This window comes from Triturus cristatus, chromosome 4_1 (genome assembly GCF_964204655.1).
Source record: "Triturus cristatus chromosome 4_1, aTriCri1.1, whole genome shotgun sequence".
Classification (NCBI taxonomy): Eukaryota; Metazoa; Chordata; class Amphibia; order Caudata; family Salamandridae; genus Triturus; species Triturus cristatus.
The window spans coordinates 1,171,883,790-1,171,909,680 of record NC_140585.1 but is presented as its reverse complement, the minus strand read 5'-3'; the positions used below and the strand labels follow the sequence as shown (position 1 = coordinate 1,171,909,680).

Genomic DNA, 25,891 nt, shown 5'->3' with positions numbered 1-25,891 from the left:
CCCTCCCCAATCTACCCATCAACACTACAATCCACCCCACTCCCCCGATCTGCCCCACACCACTCCAATCCACCCCTCTATTCCATTCTACCCTACAATAATCCAACCAATCTACCCCACTGCAATCTACCCGACTACACTACAGTCTACTCCACTCCATTATACCCCATTCCACTCCAATCTACCCCAATATATCCAACTCCACTCTACCACAATCAACCCTACTCCTATCAACTCCACACTGTCCCAATCTACCCTATTCCACCCCAATCTACCACACTACAATCTATCACACTAATGTACCCAACTCCTCCACTCCACTCTACCCCATTCCACTATACCCTTAACTATCCCACTCCACTAACTTTTAGTCATGCTGAATAGCAGCCGCACTGGAGCACACCATAGCTATACCACATTGCCAAACCCATTAAGCATATAGATTTCGCATAAACGAGATCTGTTGGCTTGGCCAATGCTTGTTAAGCTTTTTTGTTGTTCACAATAGCTTTTGCAGCGAGCGAAACCTGAAATTGAACACGTGGAGGGTAAACTTAAAGAAAAAGAAGTAGAACGACATGAGAAGGTGCATATAAAAGTAGATGCATCAGGGAAATTAGCTACAAAATTCGTAAAATAAGAAAACCTTTTATGCAGCAAATTCATAATGATCAGGGAAAGCAGTACAAAGCGTGTAGATTGGATGCTACAGCGTATACATACAGCACAGTTTCATGCGGATGACGCATGCGTACGACTGGATCCTACTGACACTTTTCCTATTATCATATATAAGAGATTAGTGATCACAAAGGAAATAAATACGCATGCCCAATTGGGGTCTCGGGGTGCGCGTGCGTAGAAAAGTTGTATTGTGGTGAACCTCCTATTCATCTAAAAATAAAAAGTGCATCGCCGTCTATTGTTGTATGCTAAAAACAGCGTGCGCACACGTAAGTGTATTCTAAACGGAGCATGCGCAGATGCTAGCGTAGCAACAGAGCATTGCGTATAGATCAGTGTCCCTTTTCCAAGGTTGAGCAATCTCTCTGCTGCCAAATCGGAGTCTGAACTGGGGAAAAACGGAGCTACTAGGTACTTTAAAGATAATTCAGTGAGGAAAATGTGTGCGCCTAGTCTCTGTAACCTCTGCGCGTGTCATGAGGGGGGATTTGTTCTGTAGGTGCAGGACTCGGATGTTCTTAAAGAGGGAGCTTTCTGTCTTTGGGAAAGAAGATGTTTCAAACAATAATCTTAACAGGTTTATCCGGCGGAATATAAGCGCTCTAAAGAACGGCTGTTAATATTACCTAATTTACCACTATATTGTTTTGCCTAGTCACTGAGATTGAGATGCGTGTGGGGACAGGAGCTGTTTTTTTTAAATAGTAGAAGTAGTGCTTCATATAGCAGTTTTTGCCCACTCTAAGCACTGTATATAACAGCTCTTGTTATGACCGATTGAATGATACGTCACTTTGTTTTGGCTGTTCAATGGACTGCGCGTTAGGACAGGTGTTATTTTTTAAATCAACTAGCACTTCATATTAAGTGCCCCCTTTTAAATGTTGTAAATAACAGCTGCCGTTACACCCCACTTTAATAAAACATCACACAGGCATCTTCGCAAAGGAGGAGTGTCACATAGTGGTTACTTGCATCTCTAACACTAACTTTTGATCAGCAGGCTAAACATGAAAAACAGAAAAGAGATGCCCCGGCGGAGTTCAGATCAGGTGGGTGTCATTTCCTTTCACTCACATTAGTATTTTCTACTGCATGCGTGACGTACTGATAATGCTAAACATGTTGTAAATCGTTTGTTCTTTCATCAGTGTAGGTTGTAGCATGTCACCCGTTATTAAATTATCTGTGTGATTTATTTTTAAGTCGGGTATGGTTGATGGACTGTGCAGTATTACCAAAAATCACGCGACCTCAAAAGTAGATACGCACAAACAGTTGTGTACCTGCAGTTGGAAGCACACCGTCACAAACCGCCATGTCAATTTGCTGCTCTACTAGTGTGTTTTCTTTCGCATCCCCAGCCTTTGACCTTCATTGACTCTGTCCCAAGAGGCAGCCAGTTTTATATAGCGCAAACTAGACCCGAAGATATCGGGTATCAGAGTGCTTTACATGAGCACCAGTTTCGTTACAGACGGACACATTTTTTTTTTGTAAGGTACAGGGAGATTAAGTGATTTGCCCGGAATCACAAGATGTTGAGCGTCCTTGCCGAGATCGAACCTGGTACCCCTGCTTCGAGGTCGACCGCTCTAGCCTTAAGGCAATGTCCTCTCCCTTAAGTGTTGAAACCATGCCTGCACTGTTGAAAGCAAAACTTAAGTTTCAGAATGAAATATACTGTCATTATGAAGCCAGAACTGCCTGAAGGTCTCACACATGGTATGGGACCTCTTGACATCCATGTTTGGCCCAGCTTATGCTTCCATACAAGGGACCTGCAGGGGAAGGAAGGCCTACAAGGCCCTCCCCAACATCGGACCTCAGTACCTCTACTACCCCCTCTCCTTCCATGCCCCCAAGAAAACCTCCACTCGGTTCGCCTCTCTGTAGCCACCGTTCCACGCTTCTACAGGACCAGAGTGGGTGGAAGGTCCTGCTCCTACCTCGCAGCCAAGACCCGGAACAATCATCCCATTCACCTCTGGCGAAGCCCGACGCTGCACCTATTCAGGAAAGACTACAAGGTCTGACTTTACAAATGACCCCAGCAGAGCTGCTCACACCCACCCCTCAGCGCCTTGAGACCCTAACGGGTGAGTAGTGTGCTCTACAAAACTCTGATTGATTGATTTCACTCAATTCTTTGAGCTCACTCTCTCATGCAATGTGTATGTGGCTTAAAAGCCCTTGGCCCATTTGTTACAATTCAAGCAATAAGTCAAGGTTCCAAAACATCTTTGGCTGCTTTAGGAAGATGGGTTTGGATTACTATTGTAGAAACATATTCCAATGCTTGGAATGATTTGCCTCTTAGCAAACCAACAATTCATGGAAAGTCTGTGTTGTGCATGGCAACTTATTGGATCGCATGTAGAGCTGACTCACTCACTGACATTTGAGGGTTAGGATTAGGTTCAATTTTCATATAACATCAAGGAGCATTTATCATCAATCCTATTTAATTTAGCCAAAAATCGACAATAGTATTGCATTTGTGCATTTACACAAAACTTAATAATAAACCCAAATATCCACCTATACCTTTTTGTGTGATGCATTCATGTGAAAAACATATGTTCTCATTATATCAGACTTCTGATAGTCTCTTTGATTTTGTTAGGGCACATATTATGTCAGTGTTGAATCATAGCAAGGTCTTAATTTTGCCACCTTTCCACAAATCTACATATTGGGACTCGAAGTGGTATATAAGTGGTAATTTCAGGGTGGGAATGGCCTGTGAGTCTATGCACACGCACAAACTAAAAAGTATAGGGTTTTCATCACCTCCTCTCCATTCTCTTCCCGCACTGAAAAATGTTGAGCAGATTTTTCCATGAGAAAATCTATGTGTGTATATTATCTCATGTGAAAATGGAATTCACAATAGTATGCAAATAACATTGATTCCAGGTCTACTTTTGTAAACTCTTGTTATTCCTGAAATATGAAAATCTTCACTAATGCAAGGACATATACCTTTTGGTGCACCCTTTTGATGGTATTTAAGAATTGGGCCCCTAATTCGTTTTCATGTTGCCCACAATGAATCCCAAAATAGTTTAACATTGATTATATCAGTCTGTCAGAAATCTTTATTTTGGTAAAAATACCATAAAAGATACAACAATCAGAATGGACATCATACTTTCCAATTTGGAACAACATACAAATAAACATTAAAAGAGATGCAATTATAAAACACTACAAAAATTGACAAGACAACAACAACATATACGGGATACCGAAACAACAGTTAGCACTTAATTCATGGCTTTTGGTGCCGCAGACAAGCCAGAGGATACAATACGAAGTAACTTGGACCCATAAAGTGCAAATGGGCTCATAACATTTTGTACAGTGGTCGTATCCTGAGTGAAAATTCCAAGGCATGAAGTAAAAAAAAAGATTTCATACGATTACCTAAAAGCTTCAATGTTTACACGAGATCAAGAGTACATGATTAAAATTTGTCAGTGTTAGGAGATAAAACATGTATTTACATCTAAAAAGAGAAGCCAATGTGGTAATTAGTCGTATAAGAGCGAGTCGTCCCATCAATGGCTCTCAGCGATGGGTGAGGTTAATAACAGTGATCTCCTTCTGATCGCCCTGAAGTGACCCAGAAAGTTTGCAATTGCGCAAACAAATAAGGGTCTTGCATCTGATTTCAATATGCACAGGGCCACTCTGTGATCTTGGGTCCCAAATTGTCTACAAACTGGGACTAACCACTTGCCCCAGGGTTTCGCATAGGCTGTGCACGCAAAAAGAACATGCCCTACCAATTCGTTTTGGCAGGGACAGCAAGGGCAGCTCTTGGCCTGGGCTTTATTAATCTGCCAAGAGTTTATGAAAGCACTGATTGGCAAACTACCATGCCTGAATTGGATATAAAGCTTCCTGTCGGCTGGCACCTTAATGATATCCAAAAACTTTCAAGGGAGCGGCAGGTCTTCAGATCTCTAAATTCTTAGGTTAGTCTGCCCAATTTGCTTTTGCACTGTGCTGTCTGCTCAACCCATGCCCAATATAATGATTTGATCTGGTGAAGGTTGGTGGACAGCCAATACTATGACCCGGCAGACCAATGCTGTCTAAGAGTCTTTTGACATGTTTGATCCAGCCAGTTTTGTTTGTGGTGTCTAGGGTGCTAACTTCATTTAAAGCTGCAGCATAAGGTGCCAGTTAGGGAGTGGTAACCATTCTCTGCCAAAATAGCAGGGGGCAGACCTTCGTTATGTCGCTAATGGGTTTAATGCCCAGATCAAGGTTTAATGGGCAAAGAGGGCTACTTTGCAGGAGAGATACCACCTTTTCAAGAAACGTTTTTTCCATTGCTGAGAGGTCGCTTACACTTACCATGCCCCACAGCTCAGCCCCATATAGGGCACTACCCACGGCCTTTCAGCTATATAATTTCAATGCGGGTGCTATTGGCTTAATATAGGAAAGGCAATGCTCCTTCCTCAGAGCCCCGGTTACCTGGGAAAATTTGAGGATGGCCTTATTAAGATGGGATTTCCAGGCCATACCCTCTGATAGTTTAATTCCCAGGTAATCGAAGGAGCTCACTCTCTCGAGAGGAGCATTGTCCTAAAACAGGTCTCCTTTAAAGGTCTTATGGGGGTTCAGCAACATTAACTTAGTTTTGAAGGTGTTAATTTCCAAGCCCCTTTCATCACAAAAGATCTTAAATTGGTATAATAATGTTTGTAGACCCATTGGAGTTTTTGAAACAAGAAGAGTGTCATATGCAAATAATAGGGTGGCTATTTTTTGGATTGCTAGTGAGGGGGCATCTGCTAGGATAGCAGATAGAAGTTCAGCCACCTGATTAATGTAGAGTGAAAAGAGGGCTTGGGCCAGGACACAACCCTGTCGAACCCCCGCTGTATTTTAATGGGATCGGTGACATGTCCCTGGTCACCCCATCTCACCTGGGCGAAGTTCTCTTCATGTAGCCTTATGATCAGTGCCAGAATTCCCGGGGGCATACCCATGTCCCTAAGCACCCACCATAGTTTGTCCCCGGGGACAAGATCGAATGATGATTTTAAGTCAATAAAGGCTATATATTGGCTCCCCTTCCCCAGCAGAACCACCTTCCAATACAGCATGAAAAGGCAAAATACCTTTGGACCCCCGGCTGCTAAATATGTTCCAGGCTGCAAGGGAAGAAGGGACTTTGCTACTAGACCTCTGTCAGGCCACAGTGGTGGTTATACCAAAACCAGGCAAACCCTCAGAGAGCTGCGGATCCTACCGTCCCATCTTTCTACTAAATATTGAAACTAAGATTTTGGGCTCTATTCTGGCGAAGCAGCTCTTAACAATAATCACCTCACTGATTCATCGAGACCAGTCAGGCTCCATGCCTAAACGGGCCACACGTTTTAATCTCCGCAGACTTGTGAACTGGCTTGACACAGTGAAAGACAATCCTATCCCGCTGATGCTGTTGTTAGATGCCAAAGAGGCCTTTGATACGGTTCATTGGCCATTTATGAGGCAGGTACTCATAAAATTTGGCTTTGGGAGGAACTTCCGGACTTGGGTCGACCTATTATATGCAAATCCCAGGGCACGAGTCAAAGTCAATGGCGTAAAGTCAGTGGAATTTTTTATCCAGAGAGGTACAAGGCAGGGTTGCCCACTGTCTCTCCTGCTCTTTGCACTGGTTTTAGAACTACTGGCAAGCATAATTAGGGCTCACCCAGAAATAAAGGGATTTCAGGACTCCAAGGGGCGGATGACAGATGAACGGATCTCCCTTTATGTGGATGATATCCTACTGTATATCTCTAGCCCTGATACAACTCTACCTCTCATATTCCACCTAGTTAAAGAGTTTGGTACATATGCAGGATATAACATTAATTGGGGGAAGTCCTGCCTCTACCCCATTGGAACCACCATGGCCATGCTCTGTAACAGAACATTTAAATATTGCTAAATAGGGCTTCAAATACTTAGGATTATATATCTCCACAAATGAAGCTGACTGCCTCATGTATAATATCAAGTGGGCCCTACAGGAATTCCGAGAAGACGTTGCCAAATGGAGACATCTCCCCTGACACTGCTAGGGAGGGCTGCCATGTACAAAATGATCACGCTCATTAAACTGATTTATATCCTTCAAAACACGTACTACAAAATCCTAGACACGGTCTTTAAGGCAATCACGGACGAGGTGTGTACACAGCTATGGGACGGTGGCCACCCCGCGAGTAGCCCTTCAAACCCTGCAGCACAGTCAGTGCAATGGGGTTATTGCCCTCCTAGACATACAGGCCTACTATAGGGCAGCACACCTAATAGTTATTAATGAATGAGGGCATGCACTTGGTGACCACCCTACATACACTGTAGAGAGGATACAATTTCAGAAACACTCCCACTTACACTACATATATGGAGGATCTGGAACGCAAAGTTTATTACCTGCAACGCAGAGGGTGATTAAAGCCTGGAAAGGGGCGAAAATAGAGATGAAATGGGAAAAGAGATTAACTAAATCCACACCACTATGGGAGGGTAAGCAATTGCCTGAGTTAGTGAAACTGCAGGGCTTCAAAGAGGGGAACACGCTTGGGATCACAACGATAGGGGACATGATACATAAAAGAGAAATCGTAACCTTTCCAGAGATCCAAAAGAAGTGCAGTTTGTCCAATAAGCAACAATACAGATACATGCAACTCCAACATGCCTGGAGAGCGCAAAAACCCGAGATAACAGATATCCCTGAATATGCACCGTTAGAAGGCCGACTGTTACAGGAAGAAATACCGGAAAAGGCAGTGTCCTGGACATACAAAACGATAATTAACAACATTCCTGATACACTATCCCCACTTAGAAGCAAATGGGAGGGAACTACTGGTGCACTGGAAGACATCGACTGGGAAATGGCATTCAGGCATCCCAGAGAAGTAGCGATTAAGCTTAGGCTACGCCTAGTACAGTTCAAAGTCCTACATATGATATATTATGACAGAGCGAGACTCCACGCCATGGGCAGAGCAGAGACCCCAGAGTGTCTACGCTGTAGTACGGACACAGGTTCCTTCATCCATTTTCTGCGGGAGTGCCTATTAATCCGCAGATTTTGGATACGAATAGTGAAAGAGCTTAACAATGTACTCGAAACACAGATCCCAATGGATCCCAAATACACCCCTCTAGGGATGCACACAGATGTTGATCTTCCCTGACACAAACTACTACTGAGTAACCTAGGCCTCATAGTTGCTAAGAGGGATATTGCCAAATACTGAGGCAGTGCAGTCTTACCCACCGTGACTGAATGGCGGGCAAATATGGATCTATATATGGGAGCTTAAAAAATTGTATACACAGCAAGTGGATGCCCCATGAAGTTTATGAAGATATGGCAGCCTTGGCTGAGTTATTATGGCTTAGAGTTGATGGATGAGGGCCCAAATGAGACGCAGTTTAGTACACAGGGGTCTAAACATGTGGTGTAACACACTCTGGCTTCACCAAGGGGGCACATTAATAAATCATGTATATTGTAGAGGATGTGATTGTGGGGGGGGGGGAGAATGTCAAAAGGAATGTTTTTATGGTTTGGTCTGCATTACTGCAAATAATGGTTACTGATTATAATCCTAATTTTGTAGCGCATGAGATGCACCTGCTGATGGTTTGGCTGATTCTTCAAAAACAAATAAAAACAGCTTAAAAAAAAGAAAAGGAAAAAAAACTTGATCGATTGTGCCATTCTTCAGTCGGAATCCTGCTTGGAGCGGAGAGAGAATGTGATTCAAATCCATCCACTCCTGGATCTTGGTTAGGAGTGAATGGCAGAAGACTTTTTGGGCACAATCGATCAAGCTGATTGGCTGGTAGTTGGAGGGGTTGGCCCTGTCACCCTTCTTGAAAATGAGAATCACTTCGGCCCCTTTCCAGGATTCTGGAATTGTCCCCCCCCGCCAGCGATGTCAATGGAGAGTGCCAATATGTAAGATGCACAATTCTCCCTATCTAAGTGGAAAAGGTCTCCTGGGATGCCGTCTGGCCCTGGGGCATTAGCAGGTATGATTGCCAAAATGTCCTCTCTAGTAAACGAGAGGTCATGTATTAATTGTCATTGGTCAGGCAAAATCAGTACCCTATCTTCAGTGCAAATAATGGAATTGAGTGCACCAAAATGGTCTTGCCATGTATTTGCTGGGATGTTAATGGCCAAAGGGGGTGACCTTTCGAATTTGTCCTTTGACAAAAGCGACCAAAACAGCCTGGTATCTGGATTCAGAATAAACTCCCCAAGTTCTTCCCATCTCCTTTCGTCCCATTCTCTCTTTGCCTTTGTTGGTGCCAATTTATAATTCTTCCTTAGTTCGCGTGTCAAGGCGATGTCCCTATTTCTTATAGTTGTGGATAATCGCCTTCTTAGCACTCTGCACTCCCTTGTGAACCACAAATTAGTTCTCTATATGCTTTTCTGGGTTAGTCTATTCCCGGGTGAATGGACAATTAAAAATTTGCGAACATACGTGACAAGAATTTTCAATTCTATTAAGGACACGGAGGCGAGGATTATTCTTCTCATTTCTTTACTGAAATTTGCCCAGCAGCCAATCATATTACAATAAACTAAAAACTACAATACCCATGAACACATTGGGTACTACGTAATAACCATAGAGTATACACATATAAATAGTCCACAAGAGAATACCACATCCTCTTTCTTTGGTAATTAGCAACAGTCAAAAGAAGAAAATAGTGCAACGACTGGAAAAAAGGCGTGGAAATAAAATCGTAGTTCAAACAGTTCAACTGAAGACCAACAGGATGGAACAGCTGATTTGAGGCGTGAAACGACATCCCAAAACAGGAACCAGCAGACGTCCAAACATAATCCAAGATAAAGAAAGAAGCGCAGCTCACTTCGGATCAGAACCTGAAAAAGATATAAAGTCGTAATATACCATTCCGAAATGAAAAAGAAAAACATAGAATACTTAGGGAGGGAAGAGAAGAGAAGGAATGTATCCAAATACATCCTAACAGTATACCAGAAATATATTATTGAAAATTATCATATGCAAAGATACATGAGCGAAATACATAACTGAAAAACATGGGTGGGATAATCCTCGCCTCCGTGTCCTTAATAGAATTGAAAATTCTTGTCACGTATGTTCGCAAATTTTTAATTCTATGTCAGGACCAGAGGCTCCGATTATGCTTGTTCAAAGCTGAGCCACCACAACAGAAGCAATATCCAGAATAGGTTTATAATAAAAAGTCTTAAACATAGAATCCGTTGACCAATCAGCTGCTTTCATAATATCTAATAAGGTCACACCCATAGAAAAGGCCTTGGAAGCCATAGCTCCACGAGTTGAGTGTGCACCAAAAGTAGTAACATCAATACCAGCTTCACCCATGAGCCATCTGACCCATCTGGCTAAAGTAGCCGGGGTCACAGGGCGAAAGGGTTTTTGCAACGCAATCAACAATTGACCATGTAAATCTTGACGAAAAGGAGCAGTACTTACCTCATAATCCTTAATACATTGCACTACACAGAGTTTTGGATTATTGGGAAAACTTGGGTAAGTGACTGAGGCAGTATTACACTTAGTACGTCTGGAAATGGAAAAAGTAACCCCTTCAGGAGAAAAAGTACGACCTGCAAGGTCTAGCGCGCGAACATCAGACACACGTTTGCAAGAGACTAGACATAAAAGCATAGTTAACTTAGCTGATAATTGTTTGCGGGATAAAGAATCGTTGGAAGGCCAAGCCTCCAAAAAACGTAAGACAATAGACACATCCCACAATGCAACATACTTAGGACAAGGAGGTTTTACCAATCTGATACCTCTGAGTAACTTGGAAATCAAAGGATGTTCACCTGCAGGTTTACCATTAATAGGAATATGACCCGCCGAGATGGCCGAACGGAAATTGTTGACAGTCCGATAAGCAAGGCCTGAGGAAGCAAGGGAAGCTAAAAAATTCACAATCAAAGTGACATCTGTATTAGAGGGATCCACTTCCCGTTGAGCGCACCAATCACACCAACGTTTCCATGCGGCTGCATAACGTTTGTGTGTGTTGGGAGACCAAGCTTCGTTGATAAATCTGGAAGCGTCTCCCGAAAGGCCTGAGACTTGCCAGCGATCCCCGAAACCCGCCATGCCACTAGAAAGAGTTGACCCGACTCTATTAGAGGATGAGGATTGCCGAGGGGATCCAATAACAGATTCCACAGCTGGGGAAGCAGAAATGGCACTGCACAAGACATCTGCAGAAGAACCGGGAACCAAGCCTGAGCCCTCCAGAGAGGGGTGATCAGAATCAACTCCGTCTGATAAAATTTCATGCGTGCCAGAACCCTGGAGATCATGACAAACGGGGGAAAGGCGTAACACAGGTGAGACGGCCATGTCTGTAGAAATGCATCCGTGGCAAGAGCCTCCGGATCCGGACGCCAACTGTAAAACTGAGGAAGTTGAGTGTTGAGGCGAGAGGCAAAAAGATCGATCTGGCAGGGGCCCCACACACGAGACAGGAATCTGAACACCCGAGGGTGAAGTCTCCAGTCGCTGAAATCCCGAAGATGACGAGAATTCCAGTCTGCCACTAGATTGCTGTGACCCGGCAGGTACTCTGCAATCACCGTGATGTTTCTCTGAAGACAAAAGTGCCAAAAATCTTTGGCTATCTCTGCTAGAATCTTGGAACGTGTCCCCCCTAGCTTGTTGACATAACGGACCGCTGAGACATTGTCCATGCGTAGGAGAATGCAACAATTCGTCATGCGAGGAGATAGACAACGGATCGCAAAGGACCCCGCCAGAAGTTCCAGACAATTGATATGGAGAGATAATTCCTCCGAAGACCACCGGCCTCCCGTGGACATTGGACCGCAACGGGCTCCCCAACCCCACCGACTGGCGTCGGATTCTATCACCACCTCCGGGGACACTCCGAACAGGGCTCGGCCATTCCAGGACTCCATATGTTCCAACCACCACAACATCTCCAACCTCGCTTCCTCTGACAGAGGGATCTGATCCGAATACTTGAGGCCTTTCTGGAGATGGCGGATTTTGAGTCGCTGGAGCGCCCGATAATGGAGAGGACCGGGAAGATGGCCTGAATTGATGAAGCTAACAGACCGACAATCCGAGCTATAGATCTCAACGACACAAGCTGTTTGTGTAAAATCAATCTCAACTCCCGTTTGATTGTCCTGATCTTCTGAAGGGGCAATAGCAGTTGGCAAGAGAGAGAATTGATCAGGAAACCCAGAAATTCTATCGACTGCGAGGGGTGAAAAACAGATTTCTGAGGATTCACTAGAAATCCGAGCGACTGTAAGAGATCTATTGACCATTCCAAATGGAGCATTAACAGACGGGGACAGTGAGCCATGATAAGAATGTCGTCCAGATAAATTATCAGGCGAACTCCCCGAGCTCGCAGTGACTCCACCACAGGCCTCAGAAGCTTCGTGAAGCACCAGGGTGCTGACGAGAGGCCGAACGGGAGAACCTTGAACTCGTACCAGACACCCTGCCACTGGAATTGAAGAAACCGGCGATGAGGTCAGTAAATGGGAATCGACAAATACGCATCCTTCAGATCGAGGCGGACCATCCAGTCCCCTTCCTGAAGAAGATCCCTCAAAAGATGGATGCCCTCCATCTTGAAGTGGCGATAGACAATCCAGCCGTTGAACTCTTTCAGGTTGAGAACTAACCTGGAACCGCCTCCTTTTTTCTGAACCAGAAAGATGTTGCTTGAAAAACCCTGAGGATGAGGAAAAGACCGGACAATAGCCCCTTTCCGCAGGAGAGAGTCTATTTCCGTGGAAACAATCTCCTGATCGCGAAGAGAAAACATCAAGGGAGAAGGAGGGAAAGGTTGACTTGGGCAACTGAAAAACTCTATTCTGAAACCCTTGACAGTCTCCAACACCCATGCATCGTTGGAGATCAAGAGCCAATTGGGAAGGAAAAACTGAATCCTGCCCCCCAACATGACTTCTGTAACAGAGATCAGACTCACCTGAAGCGGAGGAATCGTGATGTCCTCCTTGATGACCGCCGGCACGTCCTTTGCGGAATTGGTATCGCCCTCTACGGGAGGGATAGAAGGAAGGCTTGTTGGTGGCGGCGTTGGGGTCCTGACCTCCACCACGGTGGGACTGGAAACCACATTGGTTAAAGCCGCGGCCGAACGATCGTCCCCTATATCGTCCGGCCCTCCCAAAAACCGGGCGAAAAGCCCGTCTAATAGAAGCCTGAGCCTTGTCCAGACCACTGAAAGTGGCGACAAATTTTGTGAGTTCCTTGAGAAAAGGATGCCCAAACAGTAAACCCTGCGCCAAAGGACCGGATTCAGAAGAGGAAAGCTCAGCCAATTTTGGGTCCAATTTTAATAAAATGGAACGTCTGCGTTCAGAAGACATGGCACAATTGGCATTTCCCAAGTGACAAACCGCTCTTTGAGCCCAACCAATGAGGTCGTCAGGGTCAATGGCGGAGGAAGACTCTTTGGCCTGATAACCTAAATCCAAAATTTTGGTGAGAGGTCCCAATAAGTCCAATAACTTATCTTGACAAGAGCGCCAAGCTCTATCAATGCCTCTTTTTGGGTCCTTGGCATATTTCTTAAGATATGTCACCATAGTCGGATCCACCTCCGGAGTGTCTGCTAATTTGTCTGCTAAATCAGGCCGTGGACATTCAGAACGGAGACGGGTACGCACATCTTTGTCAAAAGGTTGACGAATGTGTGCCTGGACGTATTCCGCCACCTCCTGAGACGGGAGCCAAGAGGAAGAATTAGGGTGCATGATGTCGGAAGGATCAAAAGTTAGAACCTGGGGATGCGATGGCGCATCAACAAAATGTTCCTTCCGGGCCTTCTTACGAGGAGGAGGAGAAGCGACCCCATGATCCGAGGAGGAAGTAGTAGAAGTACTGTCATCGTCTGTCTGACGATTTGGAGGGGACGAAGGCTCAATGGGAGGCTGGCCATATGAATGTTCAGAAGAAAGAGCCTTGGCCAATTTAACCAAATCAGATTTATGTGGATTGGATAGTTTGGAAGATTTAGCAGACCTGGAGGACTGTGAAGATTTTGAAGATTTTGAAGATTTAGAAGATTTAGAAGACTTAGAGTTAGGTAACCAACCTTGCTGCACTGCATATTGGGACAAATGACGTTTCAATGGTGTAATAGCGCGAACCAGCGCCTTATTCACGGACGTTTGAACACCCATGTCAAGAGCCTCTACCAAATCCTGCTCCATAGAGCCAGAGGCTTCCTCATCATCATAATAATAGTAATCATCCTCCTCAAAATATTCAGCCATGGCAGTGCCAGGTGTAAATAAAGCCCACAAGAGGAAGGATATCAACAAAAAATCACTTATGCCAAAGCACAATAAAGGGGGAGCGGCAGAACCCCGTAGGCAAGACCAAACAACAGGTTTAATGACCTGAAATTATGTAAATTTTTAAATGTGGAGGGAGGGCTTGCCAAGCATAATAATAATAATAAGCCACTCTAGGCAGAGCCTATGCAAAATTATCCAGCCCCAACTGTGTCTGAAAACAGCAGGACGTCAACTGGGGCATAAAAACAGGCTGTGGGCATATGAGCAAAGAAGCGCTGCTCTCGCGCTGCATTCCTGAAGAGAAAACGATGTTTATCAACAGGAAAAATGGCCGCCGCGCATGCGCGGTAACGACCGCCTGAATGTAATTAAAGAAAGAACTACGCGACACGCGCGTAGCCTTTCAGCCCCGTTTTCTCCCTCTCCACGAATAATGAGGCGCGGGCGCACAGCGCCCGAACCGGGGAGGCAGACACACGCTCCCTGCAACGCGTATACGCAGGCAATACAATCAATCAACACTCGCGAAGGTAAATTCCAAAGGAACGCGCACAGCGCTAGCAATACATACAAAATAGATATAATAATACCATTGCCATAAGTAAAACAGATTAGAGTATGAAAGAGAAAGCAAAATGCACTTAACTGGCTGCGGAGCAGCAAAGAAAGAGGATGTGGTATTCTCTTGTGGACTATTTATATGTGTATACTCTATGGTTATTACGTAGTACCCAATGTGTTAATGGGTATTGTAGTTTTTAGTTTATTGTAATATGATTGGCTGCTGCGCAAATTTCAGTAAAGAAATGAGAAGCATAATCGGAGCCTCCGGTCCTGACATAGAATAAAGTTTCTGGCTAAATGTTAAAAGAACATTGATTATATAGTAATAATCTTTTTTTAAAATATTGACGAGCATCAAAATCATTCTACAAAATGATGCCTTGGAGATATGGCATTTAAAGTTGTACATTAGTTTAGTAAAAGGTTTTTTTCAACCTTTAAAGTTTTTCGTGTACAATTTATTTTGAAATCTTGTTTTCACCTGCAGTGTGAGTTTGCATATAATCAGGGAGCATCATAAATAGCCTCAAATTGTTACAGCTTGCAAACGTGTACACTTTTTTATACTGGAACCACTGTCAGTAATTCAAGCTGAGATCACAGCATTGCCTTAGAGCACCCAAAAATTTGCTTTAATGAACCACATATACTAGTTTCAACAAATCATACATGTGGATATAAACCTTGCCCTAGTGTCAAGCAATGCTGTTTCACAGATTCATACAGTGGTACTGTAAACTCGCAGCCAAAAGGTTTGTGCTGCATTGGTTTGGGCTTACCTGTCCAGTGAATTATATAAACAGGCAAACGTATTGCCTTTGACCCCAAATAATACATCCTGGGTGTCAGGCAATAGGAATTTCACATCCTTAAAGTAGTGATGCTGCTTCTTTCTTAATTCCGGGATTTGGTTGCTCATGAATTGTTTTTGGTTCTGTGTGAGATAAATCTTTAATGTGTATTGCTATATGTTTTTTTGCATGCAAATAGATTGTTTATTTCCTCACTGTAATAAAGATTGAGGTAATGACATCAACAAGTAAAAAGTTTGTTAACTTCTGTAATATCTGTTGCTCCAAGTGATACTACTATTCACCATAGGTTTTGCTGTTATTTGTTTCAGCAAAAAAACAGACAGGTGTGTTTTGAGAGGGAGCACATACATTCCTCGCTTTAATAAATAAAATGATAAGGATTAGCAGGACTTGAAGTAAAGAAGGCTACATCTAAGAAATTAAATTATTTAATTACATCTTGAAACTGTTTGCTCGTAGCATCCTAACAGCAGTATATATCCGCTAGAGACACCTCACTGTTTGGAGATTTTCCACAGTTTTAATGGGAAGAAAATCATGATTTTATTAAAGGCACGGAGGCTAATATTATGAGTAATCGTTTATTTGCCTCAAACACAGCAGCAACATCAAAACTAGAACTAGAACACAATAGAACTCTAGAACACTGAACAGGCATATAACACAAGAACAGTCTGCCATCTTCCTTTTTTAACAGCTGCGAATAAAACAAAGTCCCATCCGAAGAACCAAAAAATCCAGTCCATTTGCGGCCTCCTCAGGCTTGTCTCCGATATCCACCTTCTCAGCTTTAACCTAAACAAAAAAGAACAAGAATTTTAAATGGGTTGGGTAAGCGGAGGGATACAATTAGCCTCTGTGCCTTTAATAAAATCATGATTTTCTTCCCATTAAAACTGGAAAATCTGCATTTTATGGCAAGGCCAATATTATGCATGTTCAAAGTTCCTCTAAAACTCTCTGTATCACATTTTCCACAGGTTTAGAATATAATTTTTAAAAAGTTTAATCATTTGACCAATCAGCCACCTTTAGAATTCCCACTCAGGCTGGAACCTCTCATAAACGCTTTACTAGCCATAGCACCCCTAACAGAATGTGCCCCAAAAACACTCACATCCATACCGGACTTACTCATCACCTCTTTCAGCCATCTAGCCAAAGTCAGAGCCGAAACGGCCTTAAAAGGCTTCCCGAAAGAAAACAAGAGAGAACAACCACACTCCCTTAAACCAACTGTTCTCAATTCATACTCCCTCAAACAACGAACCACACTCAAATTACTCTGCCCCTCCATAAGAGGATAAAAAATAGTCCTAGACATAGTCTTCGTCCTTTAACACAATTCAAAACACACACCATCAGGTTGGTAACTCCTATAATTCACTTCCAAAGCTCTAATAACCAAGAGACCAAACACAATAGCACCGCTAATTTCCAAGACAATAACTTAAGACTCAAGGCCGCATTTGGACCCAAACTGTCCAATTCCTTTAGAGCGACTGAAACATCCCAAAGAACAGCATACGTTGCCCTAGGCAGTAACTCCAACCAAACACTTCTAACCAACCTTTTAACTAAAGCATGTTGACCCACTGGCACACCATCAACCAAAACATGCCCAGCTGAAATTGCAGACATGCTCAAATTCACTGTATTGTATGCCAAGCCACGTTTATACAGAACTGACAAATAATTCACAATCTCCACTAAAGGTGATACAGGGTCCTAACCCCTCTCAATACACCAACCACACCATTTCCTCCAAGCTGACCTATAGACCCTTGTTGTTCCTGAAGCCCACAAACTCGCAATGAGTTCCGAAGCCTGCTTTGATAATCCACACACTTGCCAAACTCTCCTGAAATCAGCCAAGCTATGAGCCTCAAATGGCCCGACATCAACAGCTAGTGCACGTTCCCCTGCACATCCAATAGAACCTCTGGGAAAATTGGCAACAAAACAGGATCCTCTGTCAACTAATTCATCACATCTGGGAGCCACACCTGTGCCTTCAAAACAGTGTTATCAAAACCAACTCTGCCCTCTCTTTCCTCACCTTCGTCAGCACTCTCTGAATCATTGAGAATGGTGGAAATGCATAAAGCCTCCCCACTCCTGAAGAAAAGCACCTATCCCCTTTGCTTCCGTATCTGGCCTCCAACTGTAAAAATCCACCAACTGTGCATTCAGTCTGTCCGCAAATAAATCCACCTGCAAAGGACCCCACCTCTGCAGTAACCTCAGGAAAACTCCCCTGTCCAATCTCCAATTGCTTTCATCCTTGAGATACCCTGAATTCCAATCCGCTTCCGTGTTGCTCAACCCTGGAATATACTGAGCCTGTTCTATAATCTCATTTTTCAAACAAAACTTCCAAAACTCCTTCCCCAATTCCACTAAGCCCCTTGACCGAGGACCCCCCAACTTGTTCACATATCGCACTGCCGAAATATTGTCCATCTTCAGTAGAACATAACATTTTACGTGATCCTTCATGAAACTCTTGACCACAAACGATCCTGCCAGGAGCTCCAGACAATTTATGTGAAGCAACCTCTCCTCCATGGACCACTGTCCCCCATCGACAGTGTCCCACACTTTGCTCCCCAACCAAACAGACTCACATCTGACTCTTATCTCCACCTCTGGAATCTCTCCAAACAATGCTCTTCCGTTCCACGCTTCCTGGGCTCATCAACCACCAACCCAGCTGCCTCAAATGAAATGCCTTCAATCGCTGGAATGCTCTTTAATGAAGGGGAGCTGGAATAACCGCTTGAATAGACGCTGAAAGTAGACCCAGCAATCTTTCCAATTGACGCAATGTGATCCATTCCGCACACTTCACTCTCTTTACTTCCTTCAGAATCTTTTTCACCTTCTCCATTGGTAATTTCAACACACATCCCAATGTCTGAATCTGAAAACCTAAAAACTATATCGCCTGCGCTGGCTCTACACATGACTTCTCTCTGTTTACAACAAAACCTAGGTCCTCCAGAAATCTCATTGCAAACTCCGTTTGCTCTCTTGCCAACCTCCAACGAACTCCTTTCCACCTGTATTGAAGAAACTCCCTGTGCTCGACACACACCGGAACAGTCAGATAAGCATCTTTCAAGTCCAAATGGGTCATCCAAACCCTTTTCCTTAACAAGTCCCTCAACATATGGATTCCCTCAATTTTGAAATGATTGTAACACACCCAATCGTTCAACTCTCTGAGATTTATAACTGGTCTCATGCCCTTGTCCTTTTTCTCCACCAAAAATATATTGCTCACAAAACAACCCGGCTCCTCCTTCGCAACCTTTATTGCTCCTTTCTCTGCCAGTGACTCTACCTTCTTTGTAACCAGTTCCTCCAGATCATTTGTGAATCTTAATACAGGAGGACATCTTTCTTGAATTGTAATTCTCCCAAAACCTATACGGTAACCTGTCACTGTTTCCAATATCCAAGTATCCTGACTTATTTCCTTCCACTTAGAAACAAACTAGGCTAGTCGGCCGCCCAATTTTACATGGATAGAAATAGGGTCTTGCATTCCACGAGACCTCGACCTTTGCCTCTGTGGGTAGAAACTACCCAGATCCAATCTTGTGAAACCAGATCCTGATCCGTAGGGTCTAAATAATCTACCAAATGAACCTCTGGTAATTCCTTGACCACAGCCCGGGAATCGACCCCCGCATTCTCCCGGCTGTACCAAAAACCTTTCGAATATCGTTTTGAGCTTTTTGCAAAGAATTAAAGGTGCCAACGTACCTAGGCATATCCTTCACAAACTCCTCTCCGAAGAGCCTTCCTTCGCTTTGCTCTCCCAACTCCTTGTTGGCCAAATCCGCCAGGTTTGGATCAATCTTTAGCAGGATGCTTTACACCTCTACACATAAGGCTGCATTTGAATTACCCAGAGGGCAAATTGCCCTTTGTACCCATTGATGCAATTCCTGTACATCCACTCTGGTATTATTCAAATGTGCCTCCTCACATAGATCAAAAACTTTGGTGAGGGGACCTAGTACGTCAAACAACCTATCTTGACTTCCTTTCAGACCCTTATCTAGACCCCTTCTAGGATATCTTCCTGACTTATTCAAAAAAGTCATCATCTTAGGGTCCAATTCTGGTGTATATGCCACATTGCTCTCCAAACGAAGTCTCGGACACTCAGACCTCAACCTTGTCCTCACTTCCTTCGGCATCTCCCTCCGAATCCAGTATCTTACATACCTCACTACATGCTCTGCAGGAGTCCATTGAGGAGACAGAGGATGCTGAATAAGAAGTGGGTCAAACGTTTCCTCACCCTGAGGATCTACAAAATCTGCAATCTCCGGCTTAATTTTTCTCTCTGCCACTTTTCTCCTTTCACGGGGAACCTCTTTATCATCAGAGTCATCAAAGCTTGTAGAGCAGGTTAACTCTACATCCCCACTGGCAGAAGATGTGTTACATGCCACAACACTATGGCTTCTCTTTTGTGCCTTTATAGCGCCACTCTTTGCCTATATAGCAACATCAATTCCCTTACGTTCAGCTACCTTGTCCATCTTTCTTTCCTCATTCCTACTATTTTTGTTACCTTTTGACACCTTCTTGACCTGATCCACTGGCTACAACCTCCACTCCTCTGCTGTCCAAAAACTTTAATCCTCACCAGAACTCTTTCTAGAGTCTTTAGCTTTCAAACATTTTTCTATCTTCCTATCAATTGAAGTCGACATTTCCCCAAACATTTTATCCATATACACCTTCATCCTTTCCTCAAAACCTGATCCCTCACTATTTTCCATCTTATAACAATTTACTCCTACCAAAAACTACCATACTAACTAACTCTCCTTAATATTAAAATATAAACCTTGTAAATATGCCTTAAACAACTTCCTCTAAACAATTTCCAAATGTATTCACCCTGCGTTTAACTCGACCTCCATTGTCAACCCCAGACTAAAAGTGTCAAGCGTTAAGTCAGTTTCCGATCGTTTTCTTTGCCCAAAATATGGCTGTCTCAATGCCAATTCTCCTCTTTTATTCTTATCCCAATTCTTCAAAATGGCCGCCGTACGTTGCATATGTAGGGCGGCTTCACAGTGCCAATTTCAGTCTTTCCCTTCGCATCCCTCCACAATACGGGAGATGCAAGCCGATGCAGCCACTCAGGAGCACTTGCCGGTCGTCAGCAACAGAATGCTGCCGGCCGCTCGAGCGCTTCTATTGCACTGCGCTAAACTCCCCACGCGCACAACAACAACTTCACACGCGCGAGTCCGTGCATGTTTAAAAAAATCAACAGCAACGGTAAAAGCAATCGTAACCTCCTAAAATCCTAATTACGCGCTACCGCTCAAAACTTATTTCACCAAAAACACATCATGTTTTAAACCAACATATATCCTAATTTAAATCTGTTCAACCTCGTTTTTAAATTAAAACGGTCAATTAATTCCTTGAACACTTTAAACCATTAATAATACGTTTCACACATATCCCAAAATCAATTATCACCAAAATAAATGTCAATACTCAATCCAAACCATACCTCATACAAACACCACGCTCGTTAGATATGAATGTACTTATTTGTGCTTGATCAGCAACAAAAGAGGAAGATGGCTGACTGTTCTTGTGTTATATGCATGTTCAGAGTTCTATTGTGTTCTAGTTGTAGTTTTGTTGTTGCTGCTGTGTTTAAGAGCAATAAAGGATTATGCATAATATTGGCCTCCAGGCCTTGCCATAAAATCCAATAATGATGTACTGATATGATGATGTTTGTTGCTGACATTTGTTATTATATCTATTTCTCTAAACACTTTTCCACAAAATCTTTTAAATCAAACTGGATAAAGAATATTACAATTATTGGTTTATAAAAACATACTCCTTTGTCATGTCTGCAACCACATGGCGATAGCATGTATACAATTCAATTCAATTCAATTCAATTCAATTGTATACCTCTAGGAGCAAACACAAATAAAGTTCTCAATTGCATGAGTATTTTGTCAACATAATTTTCTCGTCATTAAGTTGATAAATCTATAGTGCAACACTTTCTGTTACAGGCACCACTCACATTTTGTGACATTGTTTCCTGTTTTTCCGAAGAGGAGTGGAGACTTTTACACCACTGGCAGCAAGACCTTTACAAGAATGTGATGAAAGAAATTCAGCAAGCCTTCAACTCTCTTGGTGAAGTTGCTTTTTGTCTGCTTTTAAGATTAAGAAATGTATGAAACTGAAGAACTGCTTTAGAGTCAGAACCTTTAGATAGTATTGTGTTTTGCAATCTTTGATCTCCATGAACGAATGTGTATGTGAAAATTGTAACCGACCCTGTCATGCCTTCAGTTCTTGTAAGATATAGGATTTTAAATAAAAATGTATGCATGCTGTGGGAGGCATTACAGAACAAGTATAACTCCCATTTTACATCTTTTGGGCTTCATATAAATGGTCATTGCAACTGCCTTGTGAAGAATGGTGAGTAAACACTGGAGGTAGGGCTTTTGATTCTGACAGCCCATCGAAGCAACTTATAGAAAGAGTGTCATGTGTCCGCCTTACCTCAGTCTTTATTTATTTGATCGCAAGTAGCAGTACTGTACAGTAGACTAAGAGAATTGTGGTCTTTAACTTGGTGCACCGGGAAATGTGCAATTTGTATGATCGAGCAAGGGCCACTGTCCAGTGACCTCCAAAATGTAGAAATAGCAATTGTACAGAAAGAAAACGGAATGTTCCTCTTTACATTATTTTGAAAAAAGATTCCACTACACACAGCAGAAACACGATTGCATTTCCATCACCTAACTAGTTACACATTTGAGGTATACGCGTTTATTTTGCCCAGAGTTACATGCTGGTACAGCCTCATTAAAATAAATTGTGCATTACAGATTATTTAAGTGTGTCCTACGTTACATACTAGTACAGATTTATTAAAGTGTCCCATGCAAGAATATTGAAAGACCACTGAAAGGATTTTGTGGCAGTTTTTTGAGATAGGATGCTTGAGTTATAAGTTATTTAACACAACTATTACCCTGAAAAGGATGAACTGGTGCTAAGCACACAAGAATACAGTAATTATCAAAAAAGGGAAAGGAAACAAAAAAACCAAAGTAAATAGATGGGTTTTAACTTCGTTTTCCTAAAGGGGAGATGAAAGATTGTCATGCAGATGTGAGATGAGAGTTGGTTCCAAACCTTGGCTGACAGATAACTAAAAGCATGACAGCCAAGTATCATTCTGCTTGCCTAGGGGATACATTGAAGTTTATTGGTAGCAGGACTTAAGGTGCTTGGTGGCATGTACATCTATCTTGAACAGATTCTGAATGTGTCAAGGTCCGGAATCATACAATGCCTTATGGCAAAAACAGAGAGCTTTGAACCACATCTTTTTTTGAATGGTAAGCCAGTGGAGACCGTGAAGGTGGGAAATCCCACAACAGAACTGTATAATCTCCAGAAGGAGAGATGCCACCGCATTTTTAATGAGTTTAATGCAGTGGACTTGTTTTCTGGTAGGATCAAGGAAAACTGGATGACAATAGCCCAACCTGACCATAATGGTAGCTTGAATGTTCATTTTGCTATATTCCATTTGGATGAGGAGCCGTACTTCTTCTGTAATCAGTTTTTGAACTATGCTCTGTGAAAAAGAGGTTTGAATCAAAGATTATTCCAAGATTCTTAGCTGAGGAAACTGGGGAGGGCGCAGATGCGAGTCCTCCGGCCACCCGCTGTAGTTCCAGATGATGCTTTCACAGAGAACTAAGATTTCTGTCTTAGAAGAGTTATGTCTTAAAGAATTGTAATTCTTCTAGCACACTATTTAAAAAAGGGCATGCACTATTTAAAAAAGGATTGCAGAGATTTTATATTATTGTCTACTTTGGTAATTAAATTGGGTGTCTTCAGCATAGGAGAAGAAATGATGGATGCACAGATGGAAGGGGATGGGACTAAGAGTGTCTCCTTGTGGGACCCTACACTGATTATTTTCAAACTAGACAGGAAAGATGGCATGGAGACTGCCTGAGATTGACCTGCCAGGAAATATATATAATCCACTCAGGAGTATGGCTTCCCACTCCTGCTTCTTTTATCTAAGAAGCAAGAGTAGAGTAGAAAACTGTGTCAAAGGCTGAAGAGAGATCAAGCAAGGCTGAAGAGAGATCAAGCAAAATTAAGGAGGCAGTGTCGCGGTTCCTTTGTAATTCATCAAAGGCCCCTATAAGGATGGATGTAGTGCTCAAACCAGGATGAAAGCCTGATTGATGAAACATGGAGTCAAATTACCTATAGATTTTTTTATTGAGTGGGTTGGGGATAAATCCAGCTCAGTCAGCCAATCTTAATAAACTACAGGTGAATTAGTATTACAACCTGTACTTGTCATCATTTAATCAAATACAAAACTCAAATAAGACCCACATTTCTCATTATGTTTTTAGAGTTCTCAGTTTGTCGCATCCTTGTGCTGCCTCCAGCTTTACCCATTAAAAGGTGCACCCTGTTTCACCTGTTTTATATGTATCAAACACAGAAGGTGAAGGGAGGAATGCTTGCAATAACCATAACCAATGGCAAATCCTTGGGGTAGCAATCCAACCCATTAATATTTTGCCCACTATGCGACCTCTGCTTGGGCTCGACCATATGCAAGTCAGCTGTGACCCTGATCCAGTAGGAACAGTTCAGCCCGAACATACAGGCCACATTCTCCCTAAACCGGAACACATCAACCCAAGTCCAGTTTCACTCTCATAAAGGCTATTTAGCTGGGTGTAGTTTGATTCTAGTGGCACAGTGGGCACACAACCCACATCTGAGCATACCCTTGACCACTTAGGGCATTGCATCAAACACACAAAAGGTGATGGGAGAAAGTCTTGCAATAAGTCTTATCACTTGCAGTCACCTAGGTAGCCTTCTAACTCATTGTTCTTTTGCCTACCGTCACAACAGCTTGGACCCAGCTATATGCAAATCAGCCTTGACCCTTCTCCAATACGAGCAGTCAGAATGAACTGCCATACCAAGTCCTCCCTGAACCAGAAAATAAGCCACTCAAGACTAGTTTTGCCCCGATTGGGTTTTTCAGTTCTATGTAGCTTGGTGCAAGTGCACAGCGAGCAAGGGACCCATGTCTGGGCATAAACCTGTCATGCAAAGTAACTTTTATCATGTCGATGTCACTGCAATATATGGTATGGCCACAGTATGATATTGCATGTTCTAGCACACCAATAGCAAGTGAGGACACATGTCAATATGTTGATAAATGCAATGAACATAGTGGATGTCTGGATCTCACTTCCAGAAAATACTTTCCATAAGTAGCTGGGACCACCCCCCTTCAAAGGTAAGCATGGTTTCTAATTTCACTAACAAAAACAAGACCACTTTTCTTAAATTCACAATATCAATATATTAATTTGGCATATGTTCTGTTTATATACAGAATATAGTGCAGATAGCCCAGTGCATAGTGAAAAGTGCTAAAACATTAAATGTGAGTATGAAGTTTGAAATCCAACAAAAAAATCCCAAAAGTCTTTTTGAATCTTGGTTGTGGAAATTAGTCTGCTAGCGGACTAAATTCCTTGGTATCTTCAGGACCCAAAGCTGATGCTGCCTATATAAGGAAAGAGAAGGGGCCTTTAGTTCCAGACCACATTATAAGTGAAAGGTGAGTAACCGAAGTAATGATAGTACTCACAGTAAATAGTTAGAATGAAGCCTTCTCGGTAAATAATGTTTAGGCATGGCTTAGGGAGAGCTTTAACTGTCTTGCCAGCCTTGTTTTCCCCAAAATTCATAATAAAATGTACAGTTTGATCAGAATCCCAATTGTTCAATAGTCCATGTCACCAATATAGGGCCATGTTCCTGAGATCTGGAGGCTCATTTAGCAGAGTTTATGCAGTATTGAATCTGTTCATCCACCTTGAGTGAACTTTGTGTTGTACTGAATCTATTTGTTCACTTACATTTGTGTGTGGATAATACATTATTACAATTACCTCCTCTTAAATGTTAACAACCTCAACCACTTCTATCTGATGCCTTCTACAGTGTACTGGTGACTGGCAAAGTGTTCCATGATGGGCACTATTGTAACTCCACATAAGATGCAGCTTTGATGTTGACAAATGCGTTGTTTAACCTTTTACATGGTTTCTCCTAGACAGAAGGGCATGCATTTTTAGTATTGCAGTTAGAAAAAGCTGAGAGACGACTTCTGTTACTAAGTCTCCCACACGGCCAACAGTGGTTGATGGACATCGCTAGCATTGCATTAAACAAACGCGTTACGGCTGGCTGTTTGTTCCCAGTTATCTGGCTGGCGAGGTTTCCCTCCAGATGTACATACCGCTTTAGTTCCTTATAATTTGAGTAATTGCTT

At 42.8% G+C, this 25,891-nt stretch overlaps 1 protein-coding gene across 4 annotated transcripts in view; it reads left to right on the top strand.

Annotated features, from left to right (window-relative positions):
* Positions 1-989: 989 nt before the first annotated feature.
* LOC146856280 (uncharacterized) overlaps positions 990-25,891 on the top strand; it is a 127,907-nt gene continuing 103,005 nt past the window's right edge. For 3 of the 4 annotated variants that reach the window (XM_085654376.1, XM_085654377.1, XM_085654374.1), the window contains exons 1-3: positions 990-1,095; positions 1,688-1,736; positions 21,540-21,666. In XM_085654376.1, the coding sequence (XP_085510502.1) occupies positions 1,695-1,736; positions 21,540-21,666 (169 nt within the window). In that variant the 5' untranslated portion in view covers positions 990-1,095; positions 1,688-1,694. Of the gene's footprint in view, positions 1,096-1,684; positions 1,737-21,539; positions 21,667-25,891 lie in introns of all 4 variants that reach the window. The other variant, XM_085654375.1, reaches the window with a different exon arrangement.